The sequence below is a fragment of the Xylocopa sonorina genome, chromosome 11 (assembly GCF_050948175.1).
Source record: "Xylocopa sonorina isolate GNS202 chromosome 11, iyXylSono1_principal, whole genome shotgun sequence".
NCBI classification, from domain to species: Eukaryota; Metazoa; Arthropoda; class Insecta; order Hymenoptera; family Apidae; genus Xylocopa; species Xylocopa sonorina.
The window spans coordinates 3234802-3257615 of record NC_135203.1 but is presented as its reverse complement, the minus strand read 5'-3'; the positions used below and the strand labels follow the sequence as shown (position 1 = coordinate 3257615).

The window sequence follows — 22814 nt, the reverse complement described above, 5'->3', positions numbered from 1 at the left end:
CAATCAAACTCATATAAACGACCAAGTATATCTCTCCCACGCTTGAAACGCATTATTATTACTATTACCATTACTATTATTATTGTCCTAGCAAGGTCAGCACGTACGAAAGGTAATACGGTACACATATTAAATTTGAAACAAAAAAAAAAATATATATATATATATGTATAGGGTCAATCTCAGTTCTAGGTAAAATGTTTTTGAGCAATTGTCTCTCTCGCGAGTCGAACTGTATCCCGTTCGAGCGATTTACATGCCAAATGGACACCTGCCGAAAGAGAAAACGTGGAGACCGTGGAACCCGCGGGGATATGCACCAGAACGTTCGTGACGTAGCGTTTAAGAAGAAGAAAAAAAAAGAACAAATGATAAATTATGTCTAGGACGGGACCCAAGGTCGTCCTTCCTCCTCGCTCTTTTTTTCTCTTGTCGGGCAGGCTCGGTTTGGGATTTACGATCGGCCCTCTCGGGGTCTTCGTTTTTTGTCTCGTTCATTTCGTTTCTTTTTAACTTTATCGTTTCCGTTCGGAAACGTTATTTGCCGGATTATTGTTATTTTGTTCATTAGCGAGCACGTTTTATGCATCGCGCTCAAGACACATCCCACTGTCGGTAGAAGTGGCACGGGCGTTCTTCAATAGTTGTATGGCCCGTACTGCGATCCGTGATAATAAGGCCCTGGATATGCCGCGGGGGCTGGGTAGCTAGCGTAGGCATACTGTTGCTTTTGAGGGTATACTAAAACACGAAGAGAAGGAATATATTAACTCGAACTGCTGTGCGACCGGTGGTTCTTAGCTGCGACTAAATGTTCTTTCCGTGCGAGCAGATTATCGTACGAAATACATTTCGGTATCCTCGACGAAAATGTCATATTTAAAGTTTCGAGGGGTAAATGTAACAGGATGTACTATTTTTATTGGAAACATCGAGCCTGGAAATTGTTCGCATGCGTATATGAATTCGTGAAGTTAAAATAAAATGCTTTGCAGCTTACCCTGACTACGTTTAAAACGTACAATTTAAAACATCATTATCAGAAAATTGGATCATTGATCATGTGGAAAAATTCGAAATCGCTAAGAACCACTTCCGTATTTGCTACCAGTTCTAATCGTTCTGATAAGCGAAACACCTCAATTCTCGTTTGCATTCGTCTCGAACGAAATTATTTTCCAATCAATTCCGCTTATTACAATGGCGCAAAAAGATAGCCCTTTCAGTTACTACAAAGCCTCGATTGGGTTCTTTCATTTCATAGATCCCGTATCGAGCGTGGGATTCATTTCCTCGTGGTTTAAATTCGCTCGACAATTACTATCGTGTTCTCTAATAACTTCCTCTTACATAAAAATGATTATCGATCGTTTGACACGGTGTCAAGGCTATGTTAAGGAAAGATAAAGATAGAATGGTTTTCATTCTGCAGGCGTTTGATAGAATCGAGGGGAAAAACCGTTTCCCCTTCTGTGGAGCGAAGCGTATTCTCATTATTCGTCTTCGCGAGGGTGGACGTAAATTGAATTCCGTCTCGATGCAACACACGCCGTTGAATACGTGAACGCAGAAATCGTTGGCTTCGGCAATAGGCTTCGTAGGATTCGAGCATATATAAAATTAGGCAAGTATGTCACTTTCCAAGGGGTTATTTAAAACGCGCCTCTTGCGGCTCTACGAATTCTTCTGGCATTTAGCAGTTTTACCAAACAAATTACCAGGTTAACAACAAGAATGTAGCAACTAGCTGGTGAAAGAAATTTGTGCAACAATCACGATTTAACGAAATGTTAAACATATTTATACGCGATAGCTAATAGCGGTACTATTCGCTTTCTGTTGTACAACGAAAAGAAAAAACATTAGACGGAAGATTCGAAAAAGAAAACATAAAGTGTCGTTTAAATCGATGATCGATGGGGATCGTTTCATTTAGAAAGTTTTCCCCAGGATCAGAGCGTGACAAAATTACTGTTTAATCCACGGTGGAAACAGAGCGTGAGCCGAACGAGTAAGAGTTTCACGAAGACGAATATTGAGAATTCTTTTTCCCACGATATAGTCAAGGCTTAACAATCGATTCGATAAGAAAGTTGTCTTTTAACCAACTAGCATAACTCTATTCGAGATGAATCGCTATCTTATGTACAACCTATTATGTACGTACGTGGACCATCTTTCTGATTACAATGTTATGTAAGCGGGTAACGATCTGTCTCATTTGCTGTCAGTGTTTCGATCCTTTACGATTATCGATTAGTTTTGGGACACGTTTGTTAAATTTTTAATTACTTAATACTTAGACGTTACGGCGTTTGCAACGATTTATTCGTTCTTATTTTCTGTGGTGCGTTCAAGCCTAGCATTTATGGACGCATTCCGCTATAACAACGGATCAGAAAAGTTTATTTATCGATATAGAAGCAATTGAAAATCAAATGTCCGAAGGTATTTGAAAGTTTTAAGCCGTTTCATCCCAATTAACTCCGTTCTGCTCTCTGACGACTTTGATAATATACGGCACCGTTTATATTTTATTTTCCACGGTTTTATTTATACCTACTGCCAATTTACACCGCAAAAGAGGTGTATCGATAATTTTTGCACGTTACGTGTGAGTTTTTCTTACACATTCGATTACGTATTAAGTAATTGAACATAGCGAAGTCATTGTTTTGTTATTACGTTCGAACGTATACCGTAATTCCCTTACGTCACAGCTTAGCGATTTCTACTTTATGTAATTCTTGATTTATTGCTTCTGTATCAATTACTTTTTTTTCCCTTCAAATTGTTGTATTTTTTGAATCGGTTCGAGTTAGTGGAACGTCATTTTCGGGGTCAACCCAGTGGTCATGAATCAAAGTTAGTAGAACGCCGTGCACACGCAGACTCCTTTCTTACAGTCTAAACTGTTCCAGTGGAAACATCTGTCGTCGCAATCAACCGCAAAAAAGCGTGACACTAAAACGAATCTGCAAGTCAACGTAACTGAACATTCATCACGATATCCACACTCCGCTTTGCGATTTTTCGCGCTCCATTTGTACAAGCCCGGTACTAAATCAATTTTAAGAATCTTCCCGGCGCTTATAAGTCGACTTAAGTCACCATTCGTGCGCGTCTCGCCATGGAAATGGCTCAAAGCCGAGAAGCCTGCGAGGATGCTCCTCCACCTGAACTGGAGTCTGCGCGAACCCGCGTCGTGTTCACGGCAAAAGCAAAAGGTGTTAAATATGTAGGTACCAGGCATGAGGTACTGCATGTTCATCGCCTCCTCGCGCATTCTCTCGCCCCTCAAGCAAATCGCCGCGGCGCTAAACAAGATCGCACTGACCAACGACCAACCGACGCCGACCCAAGCGACCACGTACGACCAGTCGTACGAGATTAGTGAGTTGTCCTTCAGGACCTAGAACCGCATTCCAAAAAAAAAAAGAGGGGGAAAAGTTAGTACGGCCGTTTCAGCGTTTGCTTGTCACCTGGCATGATGTATTGAACGTTCTGTGCCTGTTCGCGGGCATGCTCCCGCCGTAGGCAGGATGCCGCGATCAGGAATAGCGTCATCGTGCCTAAACACGTGGCCACCCCCAGCCAGGCAAGGTAAAAAGACCAGCAGTACCACTGCACGGTGTTGTCCCTTAAAACCTGCGGGCAAATGTTTCTTTAAATAATTATGCATCTCTTTTCCCGTTCTTGGCGCCCATTGTATTTGGTACTGGATACCCGTTGGTCCAGAGAGCTTTCGATCTTGAGCTGTTTCAGTCGTTGGATATTACTGCAAAGAACATTTTAATTGAAAGAAAAGTGAACCAATGTGTACTTTCATTTTGTACGTGTCTTTCCTTTTTTTTCAGAAAATGGCATGCGTTTGATTTGTAAACTTTGTTTGCAATTTTACGAGTTTGAGGTTTGAAGTTATATTGGTTCATTTTACTTGTGTGATACATTCATTGAGGATTGAATGACAGGAATCCTAGGGATTGTATCTCATTGTGCGTTACATCAAGATCGTTCAAATCTCGTCGAGCAAGAGATAGAGAAATATTTGTCTTGTATCGAAAGCAAGAAACTACTTTCTAAGTTGCACAAGTCCGTTGCAGTGTGTGTTATTCGCGAGTACGTATTTAACGCATCTTGATGCCTCGCGTTATCGAGTGAAAATGTCGATTAATACAAAAAAATTTCTGAGTTGTTAATACAGCTATCGTTCCAAGCGGTGCTGAATTATATGAAAGTACTTTGTAAGTGTTATAAAATATTACTTACGTTGCTCCATTGTTGGTAGTACTCTTCTCCAACGATTTTCTCTTTCTCATAGTATTCCACCCCGTGCCAGAGTCCCATGGCGCTAGCGCTTAATAGGCCTGTGTCATTAGACAATATGCATTTTAAAAATATGATACTTTAATAAACCCATGGAGATTGTAAAAGCAGAAATGTCGATAACGTATAAAATCGATATACAATTCGTTCAGATCGCGAAGCATAGTTTTATCATCAGACGTTAGAAGGAAGATGAAACATGCATCGAATTTATGAAACCACTAACATGCTAGCAGCATCAAGATTGCGGTAGCTGTGATATTTCCTGGTGACCTCTTCCAACAGCCCACCACTCCCGTCCAGAATGCCGTAAAGATCGCGACGAATCCCACTATAAACAGAGCTATCACAGATCTGCCCATGTCTGAAAACCAATAAAGTCACAGCAATGAAAATATATATCAGGATAGCTCGAACGAAATTACAGCGATATTTCACATAATTCGTTCTACGTACGAAGTCGAGTCATTGCGTCGTCGGAGAAAGCTCTTGTCAGGTTCTCCTCATCGGGGATAAAGTAATTGATGTTCATGCAGTGCGTCTCCACAGGGCTTAGATACGTTTGAACTGCAACAATCAGCCATGATAAGGAAATCTCACGTTAGTACGATGTTTTACTGAAAGGGACGGTATGATATTTCGAAATGCACACGATATTGCGAAAATGGGATACAGTCTGTTTAAGGAAGTTTCCGGTTGTGTCCAATTAATTGGGCGGTCATGTAAATTTGTCTCGGTGACGTTCTAATTACACACGTGTCTAATAGCTTGTTGCAAAAGAGACTGGTCAGGATTCTTGTACTCTTTAACTTCAATATATAAACTGCATTAACACCTCCAAGTGTAACTTCGCATGTAACAGAGTGTATCCCAGAAATTGACGTTATTCTTAAAAAAGGATCTCTTAAATTTTACTCTTAAACGATAGGATTGATTGTCTTAAGCGAAATTGAATTCAAATTACGCGATTGGTAACGAGTCAATACGGCAAGGAGCAAATCGGTTTTTAACCGTTAGAATAACTCGTAATTCGATAGGTGATTCGAATACATATCCAGATAATCCGAACCGATCGATGGAATTCCTAAGCTAAAAGGTACCGGTTTTTTCGATACAGCCCTGGCGTATCGTGCACACACGTATCGAAAAGCACGTGACCCAGAATGCAATGCGCTATCACCGGGTGCATAGTGTGTACGACGTGTGTGTACAGACATGTTCGAGCCTGCTGGCGTTCCTACACCTCTAACTTGTCTTTCATGGGCAACGGTACTCTCTGGCCATTCCGAATCTACGAAATACTACTTTCGAAAGGCATTTCACGTGGTGAAAAGAAAAAGTCGCACTGTTGTCATCAATACTTTCACGGTGTCCCGTCTGTCTACGAACGCCAAGGAAAGCTCTAATCGCATTAATTACGACCCTCTCAAGTTTTCTCGGTTCGACATCTTTCATTTTTTTCATGATACCTTTAAACACTTTTGTTTCCTCGGAGTAAATTGTATCAGAGATTAATTTAAACATTCCCAATTCACTAGCCAAGTAAAGATACCAGAAATGTTAAATCGTTAGAGTTGAAAACTGAAAAGTTCCGCAGAATCGAGGATAGCAGCAACAGCTGCGCATATGTAGGACTCGATTAAAGTTCTAGTATTCACCTCGCAGAGGGTTGCGTCGCGAAGGCACGCATATCGTTTGAAATATTTGAAATTCAGCTGGTGACAACCCGTATCCTCGACCTTCTTCGAATCTAGTTTCGCCTAAACGGGGCGCCATGCCAAGATCGTTGACTCGTGGTTAACTGTATACGCGTTGATACACCATGCCATTCAGGAAGAGGAGGACCCATTTCTATTTTGGCCTTTTTTCATTATTACGACGAAGAATTGGCAAAAAACTATGAAGCAAAAGAGAAGACCTGGCCCAAAATCAATTTTCATCGCGAACAGATTTGATCTTCATTCTGTAAAACGATTTCTACCCGAAAGTAGTGTGATTCGTTGCAACGCCCTACGTCGCCATCTTAAATCTACGTACAATTTCTAATAAACAGCGGAAATACATTCAATGGATATTTCGCTGCTACTACTTGTGGAATCCTATTCTTTTTCTCTTGTCCTCATCGTCGAAGTCCACGTTCGATCACGTATGCTAAGTGAATCAAATACGACGCCGGAAATGGCACGCCGGAAGCAAACGGAACGTCGGGACCGATAAGGAACTGGCGGTCGAGGAACGGTACAAGACGGTACACGTGATGTATCGATCGTTTCGATTGTTTTCCGTTTGAACCACGGGAACAACATCCACACCGTTGTTCTCGTTCCCCAAGAATTTCTCAGTACTTTCTATTCCTCGACGCGTACGCGGTTATAATAGAACTTGATACAGCCTCGATGGAATGAGATTAACTCTGAATAGGAATTGTACCCCGAGTGTCCTTTGATTTTATACCAGGATGGAGGCGCCCGTCTTACGAAGGGTAACAAGGCTTGTTCTTTGCGAAACCAGAGACTTCCGGACAAACTGGAAACGTTCCGTTACGCTGCGACGAAGTTTAGAAAATGCGTCTTTCATCGTGAGAAAATGCGAACCTTTTCGAATAACGAGCCTATTGAATATTCAGCCAACCATTGGAACGAGTGAACGTACAGACCGGTAACTATATACATTATAATCCTGTGCTACATTTCTTCATTAGTTCGAATAAGAATGCGTTTCAACGATAAAACGTAGTTGCGTTCACCTGATTTTTGTTACTTTTTGCATGCATAAGAACATTTATACGCGCGTATGCCCCTTTCGTATTTAGTTTCTTAATCTCTTTATCCACCCATGGAATTCCTCCGGAACTGCTTAATATATTTCACCTCGTGAAGGAAGTGACAGGTACCAATTTAACTCTACAAAATTGTATCACATAATCAGTAGTTAAATACAGTGAAAGAATCAGTTCCCTTGAAAATGACTATCGTTGTTTCTAGCAACAGCTGCTTCGGGTTCAGCAAATTATTGGCATACGTGCAATTAATAGAGGATTCTATCTAGTTTCACTATCATTTCACTCTAGACCTTTCTAATAATCGCTTATTTTATCTGCTTCTTTTCGTACGTCTACTATTTTATTATAAATAGAATTATATAAAGCAGAACGCGAAGCTCGTAAAATTTAAGCTTTTCGACGTTGTTTATGGTACGTACAAGTAAAGAACCGTGAATAGCAAAGCGAGAAGTAATGACAAGTGCCAGGTGCAGCACGTTGATTCAGTCATACGCGTTACGCGACCCGCATAACGCTATTTGCTATTATCCAGAGGCGCTTCCGACGTGATGAATTTTTGTGTAATCGTACCGACGTTCTGTCGACCTCGTAACAACCGCGTAGAAAATACGATTGGCCTGCGACGTCGCGTGTTAGCGATGAAAAACGATAATTCTAATTGCGCGTACCGTGAAGACCGGGAAATGCGGCTGTTCGTTGCGAGGCTGCTGCACTTGGCTCCCTTTCACGAACCTGGCTTCTTTTATTATGCAAACGAACTTTCCACTTGTCGAACTCACGTGATCGACTATTGTGCGAGAATTCCATACTAAATGGTAGGAAAACGTTTGCCTCTAATTTGGAATTCCAGACGATTTTTACGCCGCGACTTGATGTTATCGAAAATTATCTCCTCCTTAAAGAGGAGGAGAACTCCGAAATTAATTCAAAACAAGTTAGCGAGAAGCCAGATATAACAGCCAATTAATTTTCTACATCGCAACAATGTAAAACTCTTTCGAACGTGCAATCCTCTTTTTGGTTTCGTTTTTACCATTTTTGAAGTTTCTCGTCACGTTATTGAAAACAGGTAGAGCCGACTTTACCACGCATCATTACCGTAGAAAGTTGAGCGGAAGAAAAGGCGTTGCAATTCGCGTATAAGTATCACGTGAAATTAACCAGCTATCTTTCAGCAGAGATTTTGATCGCGCCTGGACACATTCGCTCTTACCAGACTATGTAAGCTACTCACGTGAAATTTTATTTCGTTCCTCTGATTTCACACAACAACAATTTAAACTTGAAACGAACACCTTGCCAACGATTTGAACACGCGTTTTCTAAACGCACGTACACGCAAATGCGTGAAACTATGAATAATGATTCAAACAAGTTGAGATCTCGCTAAGATTGTGAACTAAAGTTTCCAAAAGAATTAAATACAGTTTATCGCGATGAATTATGGAAATGCAAAAGGATCACTGGACGATCACTGGAGTGAAAAGCTGGATGGCCTTTAGACATTCGATTACAATCGCGACGGTCCAGTTATCAAGCTAACACGAACGACAATCACGAAAAGACTTTGATTTCACCGTGAGAGAACGTTTGGAAGAGACCAATGGGAATGGTGTCATTACGAATTGAGTAATTTAGGGTTTTCGCTTTAAGCTAGATCCTAATGTCACGTTTTAACTAGATTAGACAAAAAGTTGGATTAACCGTCAATGTTTTGCGATGGAAATATTGTTTTCACTTCTTAGGAAGATAATCCGGCTACACTTCTCCATACGGTGGTACGAAAAAGACAAATGACTAATCTCTCTCACGGTTTTTTGTATATCTAATACAATGCACGTGAATATATCTAAGACAAATGCTTGTGAACAGCAGTGTGTACGTGCAAAATATTGTTCTGTTTCTATAAATATCCAACAGTGTCGTTGGAACGTCTTATATAATCTACAACCTATTCTGCCAACGACGGTCTTCGTGCACCAGAGGCACGAAAGCTCTCTGAACCGACATTAACGAAGAGAAGTCACGGAAAGAAGACGAAAGACGTTCTTTGGACCATCACGTACATCGGCAATTTCACGAATGCCGCTTCCTTTCTCCTCGAATTACGTGGCATCGATTCAACCGATTATAAACTTTTAACCTATTACATGGGATCGAATAGCCCGAGACACTGCAGTATCGCAACGTAGAAAGTCTCCTAAAGGCCGGCCAGGTTTCTGGTAGGAACCAGGAACTTCTAAGAAATCCTTTCCAATCGCTTTCGAGATATTGACGAGCTGGTTTCCCGAAAAGCTTGCGACTGCCTCTTTATTCGCCAGCGAACAATTCGACTTGGAATGTATTCGCGATAGACAATGAGTCCGCGATTAAGATCATTTAATTTTAGCCTTAAGGTGATTTGTGTTTCAAATGTGGATCTTGATTAAAATACTGAACGCTCAAACTGAATTTCAAGAGTATTTTATCTACTCAGAATCACGCGTCGTTTTTACTTTCTCAGATTGAAAGTAATAAAAAGGAGATACATCTAATTTGCGAAAGCGAAGCACGGGACGTAAAAGACAAATCTTGTCGGAGAATTGGCAAGTTCATCAAATATTATAATACGTCTTCTACCGGAGGAATTCATTTTGAGTCACATCAGACGCAAGTGGAACGCTTTCACTCGAATTTTGAGGCCGGATGACATCTTGTGTAAAATTAGTTACTTATATTAATCGTTTGAAAGTATTTAAAGAGGCTCGTCTCGACGGCCTTGCTTACCAGTCGGCGGCCTTTCTTTAGGATAGCATATCCTGAAGAGACCCTGCGTCCTCGTGTAGTAATAGTACTTCGTGTTCATTTGCTCCACCAAGTGGCTCTGCTCGGCATGCTTGGCTGCGTATTGCTGCAACAAAACAATTTGTCTGAGTGATTCACGCAATCTACACGGACCTTTCCCTTTGTACTCGCGCTTTGTATCATTCCGCTAATTAATCGCACGTCGGCCGATCGTATCCTAGAATCAGCTCGATCAACGAAAACGATCGGACCGCCGATGAAAACGATAGCGAGCACCAGGCTCGAGGAAACAAGGAAACATTGTTGGAATAGAGTGAACGGTCGTTAGTTTTCGAATGCAGATTAGACGCGGGTCTCGTAGCCGCTTTATGGAAATATTGTAGACGTTAGAAAGTAAGAAGACTAGACATTGCTATCCCCTTGTAAACTAGAGGGAACGAGCGTATTCAGCAGACCCGAGAGTCTTTCAAATGCAGCTCGAAACTGTTCGAACGAATAAATTGTAGGAAATTATTCGTGAAACCATCGTTTCCCAACTTTGACGGGGTCTATCGTTGGTAATCGACCTATTCGTATTCATCGATGCGGTCTTAAGCGAAACGATAATTGACAACGAAAGGATTACCGAGTTGGAACAGAGCTCTGAAGCTAGAACGCGATCAAGCTAGGTACTGGTAACGTTTCGTGAAACGGCTCTGGATAATTTTGTGCGATAAACTGTGAGCAGACCCCCCGTACTCGTTGCTTAATCGTTAGAATCGCAGCGACCGTTACGTCGAGTAGATTTTCGTCGGATGTTACGTGTGCAACGGGCGGGGTTGAACTAGGACTCGCGGAGGAAATTGCGGAAGGAAAGGAAATCGCGGGTGTGTTACAAATTTTCAGTTCCATCGGTGAACAAGCGGGTATCTGGCCGGTTACTTCCTGAAGAAACGAACCCGCGCGTGATCCTAGAAGGAGGCTTACTTAGAGAGCGCGTTTACTCAACCGTGTCGGCTCGAGTTCCGGACTTTCTTGCGATCGAGGATGCGCCACGCATACCGCCCTCGAAATTAAATGTAATTTCAGATCCTACGACAGCCTGATACACGACAGACTCGTTCTTCTGTATCGTCGACCAGGTACGGGAATCCTTTTACAGCCGCCTCTTCGACATGGCTACGAAGTTTCTACTTTTCCTCTCTCACTGCTTCGCGTTTGTCGCTTTGCCTCGTCTGCATATTGTTTGCTCGCGTGGAGGAAAACGATATCTTTATTTCCGATTGTTCGATTTCTTCTGATGCATATGGAGAAAAAAGTTCCATTTAGAAAAGGATGTATAATTGGAAAAAATTAGGAGAGAGTGAAACATGCGGCCAATTGTTAATTCCTAATTAATTCCTCCATGATGAACAGTTATTATGCATTTATGGATTTACCTTCAATCGTCGAGCGACCCGCTAATTATTTTCACGATTGTTATTTTGAGGATTGCTAATATGGCGGAACCAGGACAACGACGTTTCTTAAATCTACCGTGAACAACTAGTACCCACGGTACTCCGAGTGTGCTACATTTTTTAAAGACCTCTTTTTAACTAACACCACAAACGTTTCAGTGAATCGTATATACTCGTGTACAAGGAAATAACGATAGCATCGATTCCACGTAATGTAAGGATTAATATGTAACACGTACTACCGTTACAAAGCTAAACTGTACGACTGAATCGCTTCAAAGCTCACACATGCATCGACGTATGGCGAATCATACCCGAGCGTCACTTCGTCCTCGGCCAGAGAACGACTTGCATCATCCTTCTCGTAAATTCCTTGTAAGGAGTTCTCGTCACGGCAATTTCCAGCGCATTTCTAGCTGGCCCATTTCGTAGAAAGTACGCCGACGATTTTCTGATACAGCATCTCGTAGAAAGTGTAATAAGTCGCACGGGAAATCATCGAGCAGTAGGAGTCGCACGAAACCAGAAAACAGCCATTTTCACAGACCGTTTTCAGCTCTACGCTGTAACGATAGCATGCCACGCGTAATTCTCATGCGTGTCCCCGCTGATCCTGATTTTCTAGCTAACCACCGACAAAGTGTTTTCACTGTTTCGCGGCCATCAAGATCGCTCTTTCCTTGAACTCCCGGTGAGAATTTCTCACTTATCGCGAACGTACTAATGTAATATAATAATTAAGACTTTCGATACCGATTTCCAACCGAGTAAAAATATTCCTGTGCGATTATTTCGATCTTTTCGATGTTTATTTTACATTACAACCTATCGTGTTTATTATAACAGGTTTATTCGAATGATTGGAAGTCGTCCTCTATTCTATCCGCCTAATTTATATTCTACTGCGATAATTAGCGTCATCGAACTAACGGGCTTCGTCTCGTCAAAAGGCAAATCGGCCTTCTTCGGTACAAACTTAAGTCAAGGGCGTTCTTCAGATTCGCGTCACGTGCTACAACTAAACTCATACGTTTTTACTGCTATAATTTTGTTGATAGTTCAAAATTATCGTATCGAAGAGCAAAGCGTAGTCTAGCGCGATCAAGCATTTTTATCGAGTAAATGGGAACGTAGGAAGAATACTTTTTGCCTCATTTTCTGTTCTTTCCCTCTGAGAACTTGCTCCAAAGGGTACGCACTTCCTAGCGAGCGTAATTCTTCTTTCGATCCTCGAATCTGTAAACTTTGTTAGGATATGGGTTTTATAAGTCAGTATACTCTAATCGAGAATCTAAGTTATATAAATATAGAAATAACCGTACAAATGCACCCAGAATCCCAATTACTATTCACATATCAGGACCCAAAGAAATTGCATGGAACTATAGCTGAACTCGGGAGGAAACTTGAGAAATTCCGCATCCCACGTTACTGCTCGATCACAAAGGCATAATCGGACTGTGAATACCTCTCGCGTGTTGCGAGATCCTCTTAACCTTGAGGAACACCCATGCCTCCTCCAACATTCTTCCTTGGGAGTACGCGCGATCAAAGCTATGAGTTATATCACGAGTCATTGTCATTATTCACAAATCTGAAGCAATTATTTGTTTTAGAAAATTTCTACACTATATTATAATTTGATTTAATTACGATAAGAAATCGAATTTTAATATAGCAGCACCGTGGAACAGTTCGTTAACCGATCGATCGTACGATCGTTTCTTTTCCTACCCACTTTTATGCTCGCTTCTAAACGGATTGCGTTGAAACTGCACGTGAAGTTGGTGCTGCTTTTACTTTCTAGCGTCTATCACGAACTACGGCTGTCAGATTAGTAAACTCGTGGTACTACCTTACAAATCGTCGAGTTACCACGCTAGCAGGAGCAGCAAAAAAATACAATCGATCTGCATGGATCCTTCATCCTACTTTAACCATACATGGTACCCTACATCTATAATTTCCATTTTTCTAAACGTGAACGAATATTCACCCAGATGACATTCCCTATCCCATTTGTAACGTAGCATCCTCTTATCTAACAGTCTGAGAACACTTAGCTCGCGTCAGAGAGGACTCGCGACGCCCTCATAGACAGGGTGATTCCAGTTCTCGTTGCAATTAGCCAACAGGTGAGTGCACAACCGTTTCAACCGATAAAAAGAGAGAGGAAGAATGGAAGAACATGTGCACGCGTGCAAGTTACACGTGAATCAACGACACGTATAACGGGTGTACGGTCTTTAATCGTTTGTCACGTGCGTGAAAAAGAAAAGAAAGAGCCCGTGGAGGCCCATCGAGGCCTGTCCAGGTCGTTCCAATCTGCTTTCACATCGTTGTTTCGCCACCACCGTTCGCCTCGAGCGCGGGAACATCGTCGAGCCTCGGCGATTTCTTTGACATAGAAAGGAAAACGCGGGCCTACCGCGAGCGCCTCTCAATGGGGAATCGCTAGGCCAGGCGTTAAAACAGGAGTATCTACGCCTTGCCACGAGCCAATTGTCGCGATTACGAACCGTCCAGGACTTTGTCTGAACGCGAACCAACGATCCCGCGGTAATTAAGGGGGACCGTTTCTCTGCGTAGAGAAACTTAATATCGCGATGAAAGTGCGTTAATTAGCTGGCGTTTTACTTTTCCTTCGATTTGGCAGATCGAGCGAGTCGTCGCGGCTTCGTAACAATAGAAATGGTTCAGGTGGCCAGGAGATTTTTGTGATTGAACTGGGGAGTTTAACGCGTTGCTTGGAGCAATTAATCCTTGCGCGTGGGTAACGAACGTCGAGACGCTACGAACCGCTCAGCTAATCTTGTTATAGGTGAAAATCTAATATTAAACATGGGAAGTGCTCAAATAAGAAATATAAATAATCTCGAGAATTATGAAACCGAAGCGAGCGTAATATTTAAAGTACGAGCAAACAGAAATGTAACATATGGAACCGAGCCCCATAATCGTGAGGCAACTCGTGCACCGGTGTCGCTGTTAAAGGGACAAGGCGTACCCAGCGTTGCGACAACCTTGCCGATGATAAAGTGCGAAATGCGCCCGCGTGGGCGACCAAGCTGTAACCCCTGCGTATCGATGCGTGGGATGGTAATAGCCGATGCAGATTTTCTGCTAAAAATCAGCCGTGACACGATCTTGGTATAAATCGGAAAACGTCTTGTTTCTAGTGGCAAGAGAAAATGTACCGGGTTTTCTTCGCGCTGGCCATGTCGTTTATACGGTGCAGAGTTAAGAAACCTAATTATCGTAGAAAAAACTTCTCGACGCAGATAGATACACTGCATTCAGTGCGAAAGATCGTTCATGAGCAGCGACAACGTTAATTTTTCGTAAAAAATTGTCTAGACTTTAACGCCACTTGATATGCATGGAAAAAGTTCAAAGCTGAGATTGCATTTCTAGATATCGGAAAAACTGTAACGTAGGCTGTTTATGCGTAATTGATAAAGCAAATGACTCTTGTATACCTAGATAAATGGAACGATTTATCAGCCCCACTGTTCTAGGCGGCAGGAAGATACGACCCAGCGCGTTTCAGGGAAAAGCCTGCGATGCATTTAAAAAACCGGTTATCACTTCCGTTTGTCTAAAAAATGTTCGCTTTATTTATTATTACTGTAAACAGGATTCGTCTCGACAAGAAAGATCACTTTTGCTTCTCCTTTTTCAGCGATCGGCAAGATATAAGTTTTCGATGCGAAAAAAGGGACACCGGGTTCAATGTCCGTACAAGCCTCACGCATTAATTGAACTCCCCTTATCACGGGACATGGATTGGTTAAAAAAGCGCATCGCGGTACCGTTCACCCGGGGGAAACTCGTTCGCGGATAACGTTTCGATTTTGTAAACGCGTTAACTTTCATTCCGATTTTTCAACACTGTTACGCACTGAACCAGCGAGTTTCCATCGCGCGAATAATTACTGCCTGCGTCCATTTTGTAACTTTCCACTCGAACGACATCTTCCTCGTCCGCTAATCATTTTCAATCGACGTTACTTTTCATTCGTGAGGAATCCGAAAAATTTGTTTAAGATTTTGGGTAATCTAAGGAAGATTAAACTTGAAATTTCTTGATAGCCAATTTAAGTAATCATAAATGGATACTTATTAAATCAAAGGCTTTTCATTAACGCTTGGTATTCACCATTTAGTCCTAAGAATCATCTATTCCAAACGTAAAATTAACTTTAGTATTAATCATTCATAATATAAACACAATTTATTCTAAAATACATCTGTTAATCAAGATTAATACCGTCGAGAAGACGTCTACTGGACTTCTATCGACTAGAAACATCCGGTTTTGACGGAATGCAGTCTGCAGTCTCAGCATCCGCGTTACTCGATCTGTAATTTTCTTCCCTCGAGTTTCAAGCAATTCGTTTTGCCACGTATTCAAAGTACAAAACAGAGGTTTCCGTTATCCTTGGGAACATAATCTCATACTCGAGCGCAAGGGATGTAATTTTACAGTTGTTTCTGGCATTCCTCTCGCGTAATCACCTCTTCTCAATCACGCGGTAGGAAACGCGTTTATAATTTTCTGGATTTCCTGAAAAATCATCGTTTCCCCGTAATCATGTATTGTCCATGACGCTGGATACTTATTTGGCGAGTGACCAAAGAGCACGACACCATTAACGAAGGGGAAAAGAATTTGAACAGTCAACTTTGCATCGTAACATAACGTGTACGGTCGAGTGGCAAGGACGCATCGTTCTTGCTACCTGTTCCTTTGTGACCGGTGCCCTGAATCGATCTTCCGGTTATGTCATGATTTCTTCAATAGGACCGCAATTATACCTTACGACCACAATCTCGTCAACCGCTTTATCGATACGGTGAACACGCTCACATATGCGCAAATTCTGCAATTCTGCAATCGACTTGTGCAACACTGAGGAATCCTACAGCCGTTAGCCTATTTCACGATTCGCCTCGACAAGTACGATTATTATTGTCCTCGAAGGCAATGGAATATCAACAGCCGAATTCACCATAAAATTCGCAAAAGTGCAGGCACTCCAGCTATATAATTTATGCACAAAGGTATTTCCTAACTGTTGCAGTGTTACCTACCATTCGACGCCTCTTTTGATGCAAACATTCGATTCGATAAATGGACAGACGACATGTCAAACGGAATGCATGCAGTTAGGATCGAAACATGGAATTTCTCAGCGCAAGGTATCGCCGTGAAACGCAAATTCAGTGAGACATATTAGGAAAGTTTTCGTGAATTTCAATTACTCAATGAACCTCTAACGTAACGTCGCCCGAGTTCTCACATTATGGCAGACGTAGGCCGGAAGACACCTTCGAACAATGATGCATTATCGAGCTCGCGAACGTTGGCCACAGCGTCGGATCGTTTTCACTGCGAGAAATGGGTGATAAATGGACGTAGGGTATCGTCTAGGAGACTTACTGGCTGGTGGACCGTGTCTTATTTCAGCGGAGAGACAGGTAATTTGCGCAACAACGAAAGCACGCCTCTCGAGCGGGTAAAGGTTTATTATTGAAAACGACATTCCATGCGTTCCTGCGATACCTTCGATAATATTCCTGCTACGTAATATTCATTTAAATGTTGATGAGTCGTTTGTTAATTTAAAAATGCGGACGCACAGGCGAGGCTTGCAACCTTAGAGCTTCCGATGGAGTTATTCGAAACAGAGAACTCTATTGCGTTCGCTCTGCGTGAAAGTGTTGTTTAATAAATTGCTTTCGATTCGAGTGAAAATTCGACGACGATCGATCGAATCTAGATTTTAACTCAAAAATGAATCTCGCGTATTCATGGCCTTGGTATAAGAGACAATTTGTGATCTGAAATGAATGACATTCTGTCTGGTAAAAATAATTGTCATCTTGCCCAGTAAAAAGATGCGAATCATTCTCGCGGCACGATTGGAATGTTCGTGATACAAAAATCAAAACGACACACCGTTTCGCGAAATCAAACAGTATCGCGAGAGTTAAATGTTTATCAACGAAAGAATCGACACGCGACACAATGATTCCTGTTTCGTGTATCAACTAATGACACTGACACTGAGACAAAAATGTTGGCGAACCAATCGCGAGTCGATGTTCCGTGGTAAACGGTTCGAGTAACTTTTTGACGAAGAGAGAGAGAGAGAGAGAGGGGGGGAGAGAGAGAGAGAGAGAGAGAGAGAGAGAGAGAGAGAGAGAGAGGAGTGAGAAAGAGAGAAACAATACTACATGCAACAAGTCGCGGACACAGTGATCGATTAAGTTCGAGTTACACTAGCGGTTCAGTCACGGTACGCTCACGAGATGGTCGCAGAAGCTTCAGACATTATTCGACGCTCCGAAGCGTGACTGGCACATGAATGTTGACGAGCACTGGACCATCGAAAACCAAGGTTTATTCTCAGGATTCAAGGCTCTTAAACGCAGACGTGCGAATTTCAGGGCTATTCTTTTGTTTCGCCTGGTTACAACGCGTGACTCTTATCACGCTTGCGTGGCAAATTCGGTTATCTGGTAATCTTCCACGTTTCTCTCGAATTGATCTTCTTTTATTTATAAACATCCTTTTTCCCGTACTCAATTATCTACAGTATCGCCGAGTAATTCGTCTAACCATATAATTTAGTTAATTACCAGAGAGACCTCTCTTCGCTTGAAAGGTGTGATCAAATTTTACCGCTGTGGGTCTCACGCGAAGTCACGTAAAGCGACTTCTATCTGGCTTCAGAAACGGAAGCAGTTTTCAAATAAGTTCTAGTCTGTGTATATACAACATGACGTGGTGCCAGCTGTCTTCCGGTTCAAATAACCAGCAGCTAATACGAAAACGAAACGAAGAACGCTTTCGTTTCTACATCGTCGCTATGTGCACGTTTCAACGCGATGATTTCAAGTTTATACAAGTTGTGAAATACTCGATCGAACCGTGCCACATGATAACATTGAAACCGAAACAGATATCTCATGCTGATTCTTCCGTATGGCAGTACGAATCAAATTTTTCGAAGCTGATCATTCACTATTTATTTCTCTCTCTCTCTCTTCCTCACTCTCTCATATACATACCGTAGAAATTTCATATAACATTCGCATTTATTTAAATATTTTTGACACCACAAGTCGAGGGATTAATAATTCCCTAGTCATGGAGCCGAGGAACCTCAGAATTGCCGCTCCTCAACCTGAAAACAAGGTGACCTCTGAACAAATGCAATTGGATTCTCTTCAACGCTGATTAGAGCGAACAGTGCATGACACCTAAATCCCAGATTGGGTGCGATTGCAATTTTAGAACTGTCTCAATTCGGTCCTCAATAATCATCCGAATAACCATACGTAATCGTGCAAGCGTAACGGACCTACTTTTTAGCAACACCGAATCACTGTCGTCGATCAACGATCGACTTTACGAGACGACAGGCATGAAATATCGCGAAAGTGAAACGAGCACAAAGGTCGACGAGATTCCTACGCCAAATAAGTTCTCGAGTGAGAAGAGACGTACACCATGGAGTGTAACTCGCCGATCACGAAAATTATTCTACTCTCGACCGATAGAATGGTAGTGGTCGTAATCATTTACACTGTCCAGCAGGAGATGGTGCACAAGTGGTCTAACTGTACGTACGGATCCCTCTTGGAGCGGCGGTAGGAGAGCAAGCCTAGCATTTTTATTCTAATGCGTGTTCACCGGCTGCGTTCGCCAAGGTAAACGCGCTCGGAAGGCTAGCGAAAATAACAGAGCTCGGTACGTCATTCCGCCTCTCTATCAGCTACGATCCAGTGCTCTGCCGATTTTACCGCGAGTGTAAATCGCGGCGAATGCAACTCTCCGATCGGAATTAAATTGCTAAACGGACTTGATAACTTCCATAATTTCTGATGTACTTGAACGCGTTCGTGTACAATCTGCATCGATTTATCCATGTATTAACATGCATCACTCAAATTTGCGATCCTCTATAAAAAAAAATCGTGGCGTCACGTTCTTTAGCGAACGTGTGCTTACGTACTTTAATCGTCTACAGTTCCAACGTACGAGCAACGAACAAACTATGATTTGCAACTCTGACGAAGTCTGGGAGTACGAAGTTTGAGTTCAGAACGCCGCGATTACGAATGAATGGATCATTTGAAAAATCTCTTGTGTCGCGATAATCGATCACGGCGGGATTCTCTTCTTGCATGTCGACCAAAGATGAGTATGCGTTTCGACTGTGTCTTCGTGCTAAATTACCAGCGCGTATTCGTGTCGATGGGTATCTTTTGACCGCGAATACTCATCTTCATGGTCCAATGAATCGATCTTTTTTAAGCAACAACCTGTAGTCGAATCAATTCCTCTCTTCTTTTAATAGATCAATTTTTTACAGACCTTGAACACGTAAGATCGAAAACATGGCAAAAAATCCTCGCTATCTTTTTCGATTAATATTTAATTCTCGGTATGTCTACTAAACAAGTATCTTTATTCTCGACTGAAATTCTCATTAATATCACGCGCCCTGCCATACGACTCTCGTTCGCTGGTGAATAGGCAAGAAAGTTCACCGTGGAATCGCCTCGATCGTTTTTCTTTTAACTACACCAAATAAAGAATCGAAGGAAAGCTGCACGCGAACGAAATCAAGATACATTTAAGAGAAAAATCCCTCGCGTCCCACCGTGATTCCCATAAAGGAGAGTGCATACGATTGCGTCGCGCCGCGGCGTGTTCTCCGACACGGCTAAACGCAAAGCTTATCGAGTCGACGAGCACTGAAAATGGGCGCGGCACGGAATGTCGATCGTTCCAAACACATCGCGAACTAGAAACGAGACTGGTCGAAATCGTTTAAGGTATTTGGGGGACGACAGAGCTGCAATAAAAGCACGAGTACAAAAAACTGATCACGAAGGGATAACGTACGAACGGGGAGAGCATCGTGTCTCGAAGCTGCTTATTATTTATAGCGCGAATGAAAGATATTTAATTATTTTTAAATGCAACGTGAAACTCATTCGATGTGCGATTGAAGTTTCACGATTCTTAGAAAATAGATTTATCACTGTTAATCGAATACAGTATGATACGTAACGCGAAACGATGCTGCTTCGATACATCCTCTATTAACACCTGATCTCGTCAGCTGGAATTCCACGAGGTTTAAATCACTGCACGTGACGAAAGATGAAAAACTGTACAACTGGAATTATTGGTTTCAACGTAGTAACACGACAAATGAGAAGAACGCCTCATAAAAAATTCGTTATAACGCTATCGTATGTATAGATTGAGTAAACGAAGAAGAGGCAGGAAACGTTATACGACAAATTTTTCTTTGTTCTTATAAACCAAAATTTTGATTCATCATCGAAACGATCATTAACCAACTTTCGAGTTCGCCGTGTGTTTAAAAAGTAACACTTTCAGAAGATGCTGGGAGAATCGAGACTTTAATGGAGTTCACGTTGAGGCAAGCAGCGCGGAAGAACGGTATCGTATGCTATAAAAACGTAATACGGCTTCCTCGTGGAATATTTCGCGAAAGCTTCGTGAGAATTTCTTCCACTGAACGCCCTCGAAGACGAACTTGACCTTCGACCCGTACGTTCACCTGTGACAAGGACGACGCAATCTGAGGAGATTCCACTTCCGGTCCTGCTTCAGAAAGGAACGAAAGGAATCATTCCCTCAAAAAGGCTAGATCGAATTACTTTTCTCATCGTTCGGCTTGTATCTTGCTAATACGCATCGTCTTGTAACCTTCCAAGAAAATGGCTTATAACGTTTCAAAATACTTCAGATAGAGCTCGCGGAATGCTTTTTTTCTTTCTCAATACCCACAGACAGGAGGAGAAATGAATTTGTATGAAATTTCATTAAATCCGAAGTAAGCATTCTTTGTTTTCGTCGAAGAACTGTAAGGGTATGCGAGCAACGGAACACTGACCATGCAATAAACGAATTTTTAATCAGGTTTACCGTAATTCACCTTTGTAACGTGTTGTTAATTGGATCTCGTTTCGAGAACGGCAATTTTTTGCCGTTAACAACAAACTGACTACACGAATTCTTCGGTGTAGAGAAACGAGAAACGTAAATTTCATTACGGACATACAGAATGACGTTACGTGTTGGAATTCATGAAAATATGTCACGAACATTGGTAACTGGTTATATCCGGGATGACACAATCAACGATACAAAGAAACCGATCAGTGTACTACGAAAATATCACGAGGCATTCCCCGTTCGTAACGCTGTTTCGAATGTACGCCGTTCAAGAATTGTACCCCACATATGGGTCTAGAAAAATCACCTGCGTAGAAGTGAGCTATGGAAAACGATTACGGAGCGATTGCACAGTGGAAGAGCACATCTCTACGAAGAAACGAGAGAAGAGAACCGCGACTGAAAAATGTTACGCGTTTAATTAGTAACGGGGTTATCCAACGAGTCCTCTTCGAGATGAACAAACACAACGTGGCATCCTAAATTCTTGTTTCTAGAAGAGAAAACGAGGAAGCACTTGGAAACAACGGATTCGACCTACGAACCTGGATTTGGGCGCGCTTGACCTCAGTGTAAAGCCAGTTGTCCGTTGAAAAGGCGATCGCCAGGAGGCCAGTGGCAATGATACCGGTTATGGTCGCGAGGGACAGCGTCACCGCGGAACAGGGCATCTTGGTATCCTCTTCGTCTCCTTTTTCCTCTTCCTCTGCTACCCTACAGATTTCCCTGATTTACTTCACTCCGTTGTTGGTTGTTACGCACACCTCACACGGCACTATCGCAGGTTACGATGCTGTGGAACAGGTAGTCGTCGTCGTCCTCGAGACTTTCGAGCATCCGTGAAAAAGTGAAGCGCACGAAACAGGTCACGAATGGTTCGGAGTGAATTGGTCTAGGAGGTGAGAAAGAATTTTCGGTTCAACGGCCGAATTCGATTCGTGGAGAGTTGGCTGATAACAAGCACACGAAGGAGAAACGAGAAAGAAGAAGAGGACCGGTACACGACGACGACGTCCTTCAGGGTGCACGATACTCCGTGATACGCATCACTACCATTCTCTCCTACAACAACGACACTAACGGCTCGACTCACCTCGGAGAAAAGCCGAGAGTCGACCAAGGAGAGAGAACCGGACTCTAGGTGGGGATGAATGTAGCCCCAGGCAGGTATATTACCTGTGTTTTACCTTCAGCGGTGCTCAACGTGCCGTGTTCTCACGCTGCACCTTACACTTCGTCTTCGAACTGCTTTTCATCGAACTCCAGGGATTTACCTTTCGTCCGTTTGTCGGGATAATAAAAGGGCACAGTGGGTGGATCCCTGGAAACAGATTTTCCTCTCCTGATGCCGTTTCGCCGCATTTCCGTTGTCTCCATAGCGGTGACTAAGAGCGTGAAACGTGGCGTCTCTCTCGCAGTCTCTGCGGAGATTTCAATGCCCGCATACACGAATTTCTCCGTGCTGATGGAGGCTGTA

At 42.5% G+C, this 22814-nt stretch overlaps 2 protein-coding genes across 3 annotated transcripts in view; both read right to left on the bottom strand.

The window, feature by feature from the left end:
- The window catches only part of LOC143429406 (casein kinase I), a 66048-nt gene extending 51233 nt beyond the window's left edge, over nt 1-14815 (bottom strand). Inside the window, exon 1 of the mRNA XM_076905059.1 lies at nt 14811-14815. The gene's annotated coding sequence lies outside the window, so the exon portion shown is untranslated. The remainder of the gene's footprint in view (nt 1-14810) is intronic.
- LOC143429412 (uncharacterized) lies at nt 498-22438 on the bottom strand. Of its 2 annotated transcripts, none has more exons than XM_076905069.1 (7): nt 21883-22438; nt 9875-9998; nt 4783-4893; nt 4553-4690; nt 4270-4367; nt 3483-3648; nt 498-741 (listed from the first exon to the last, which is right to left on the bottom strand). In XM_076905069.1, exons 1-7 carry the CDS (start codon nt 22006-22008, stop codon nt 638-640), a joined length of 867 nt encoding a protein of 288 aa, XP_076761184.1. In that variant the 5' UTR covers nt 22009-22438; the 3' UTR covers nt 498-637. The 2 variants fall into 2 exon arrangements, with proteins under 2 accessions (XP_076761184.1, XP_076761186.1); XM_076905071.1 differs by lacking the exon at nt 3483-3648 and adding an exon at nt 3247-3412.
- Nucleotides 22439-22814: the final 376 nt, after the last annotated feature.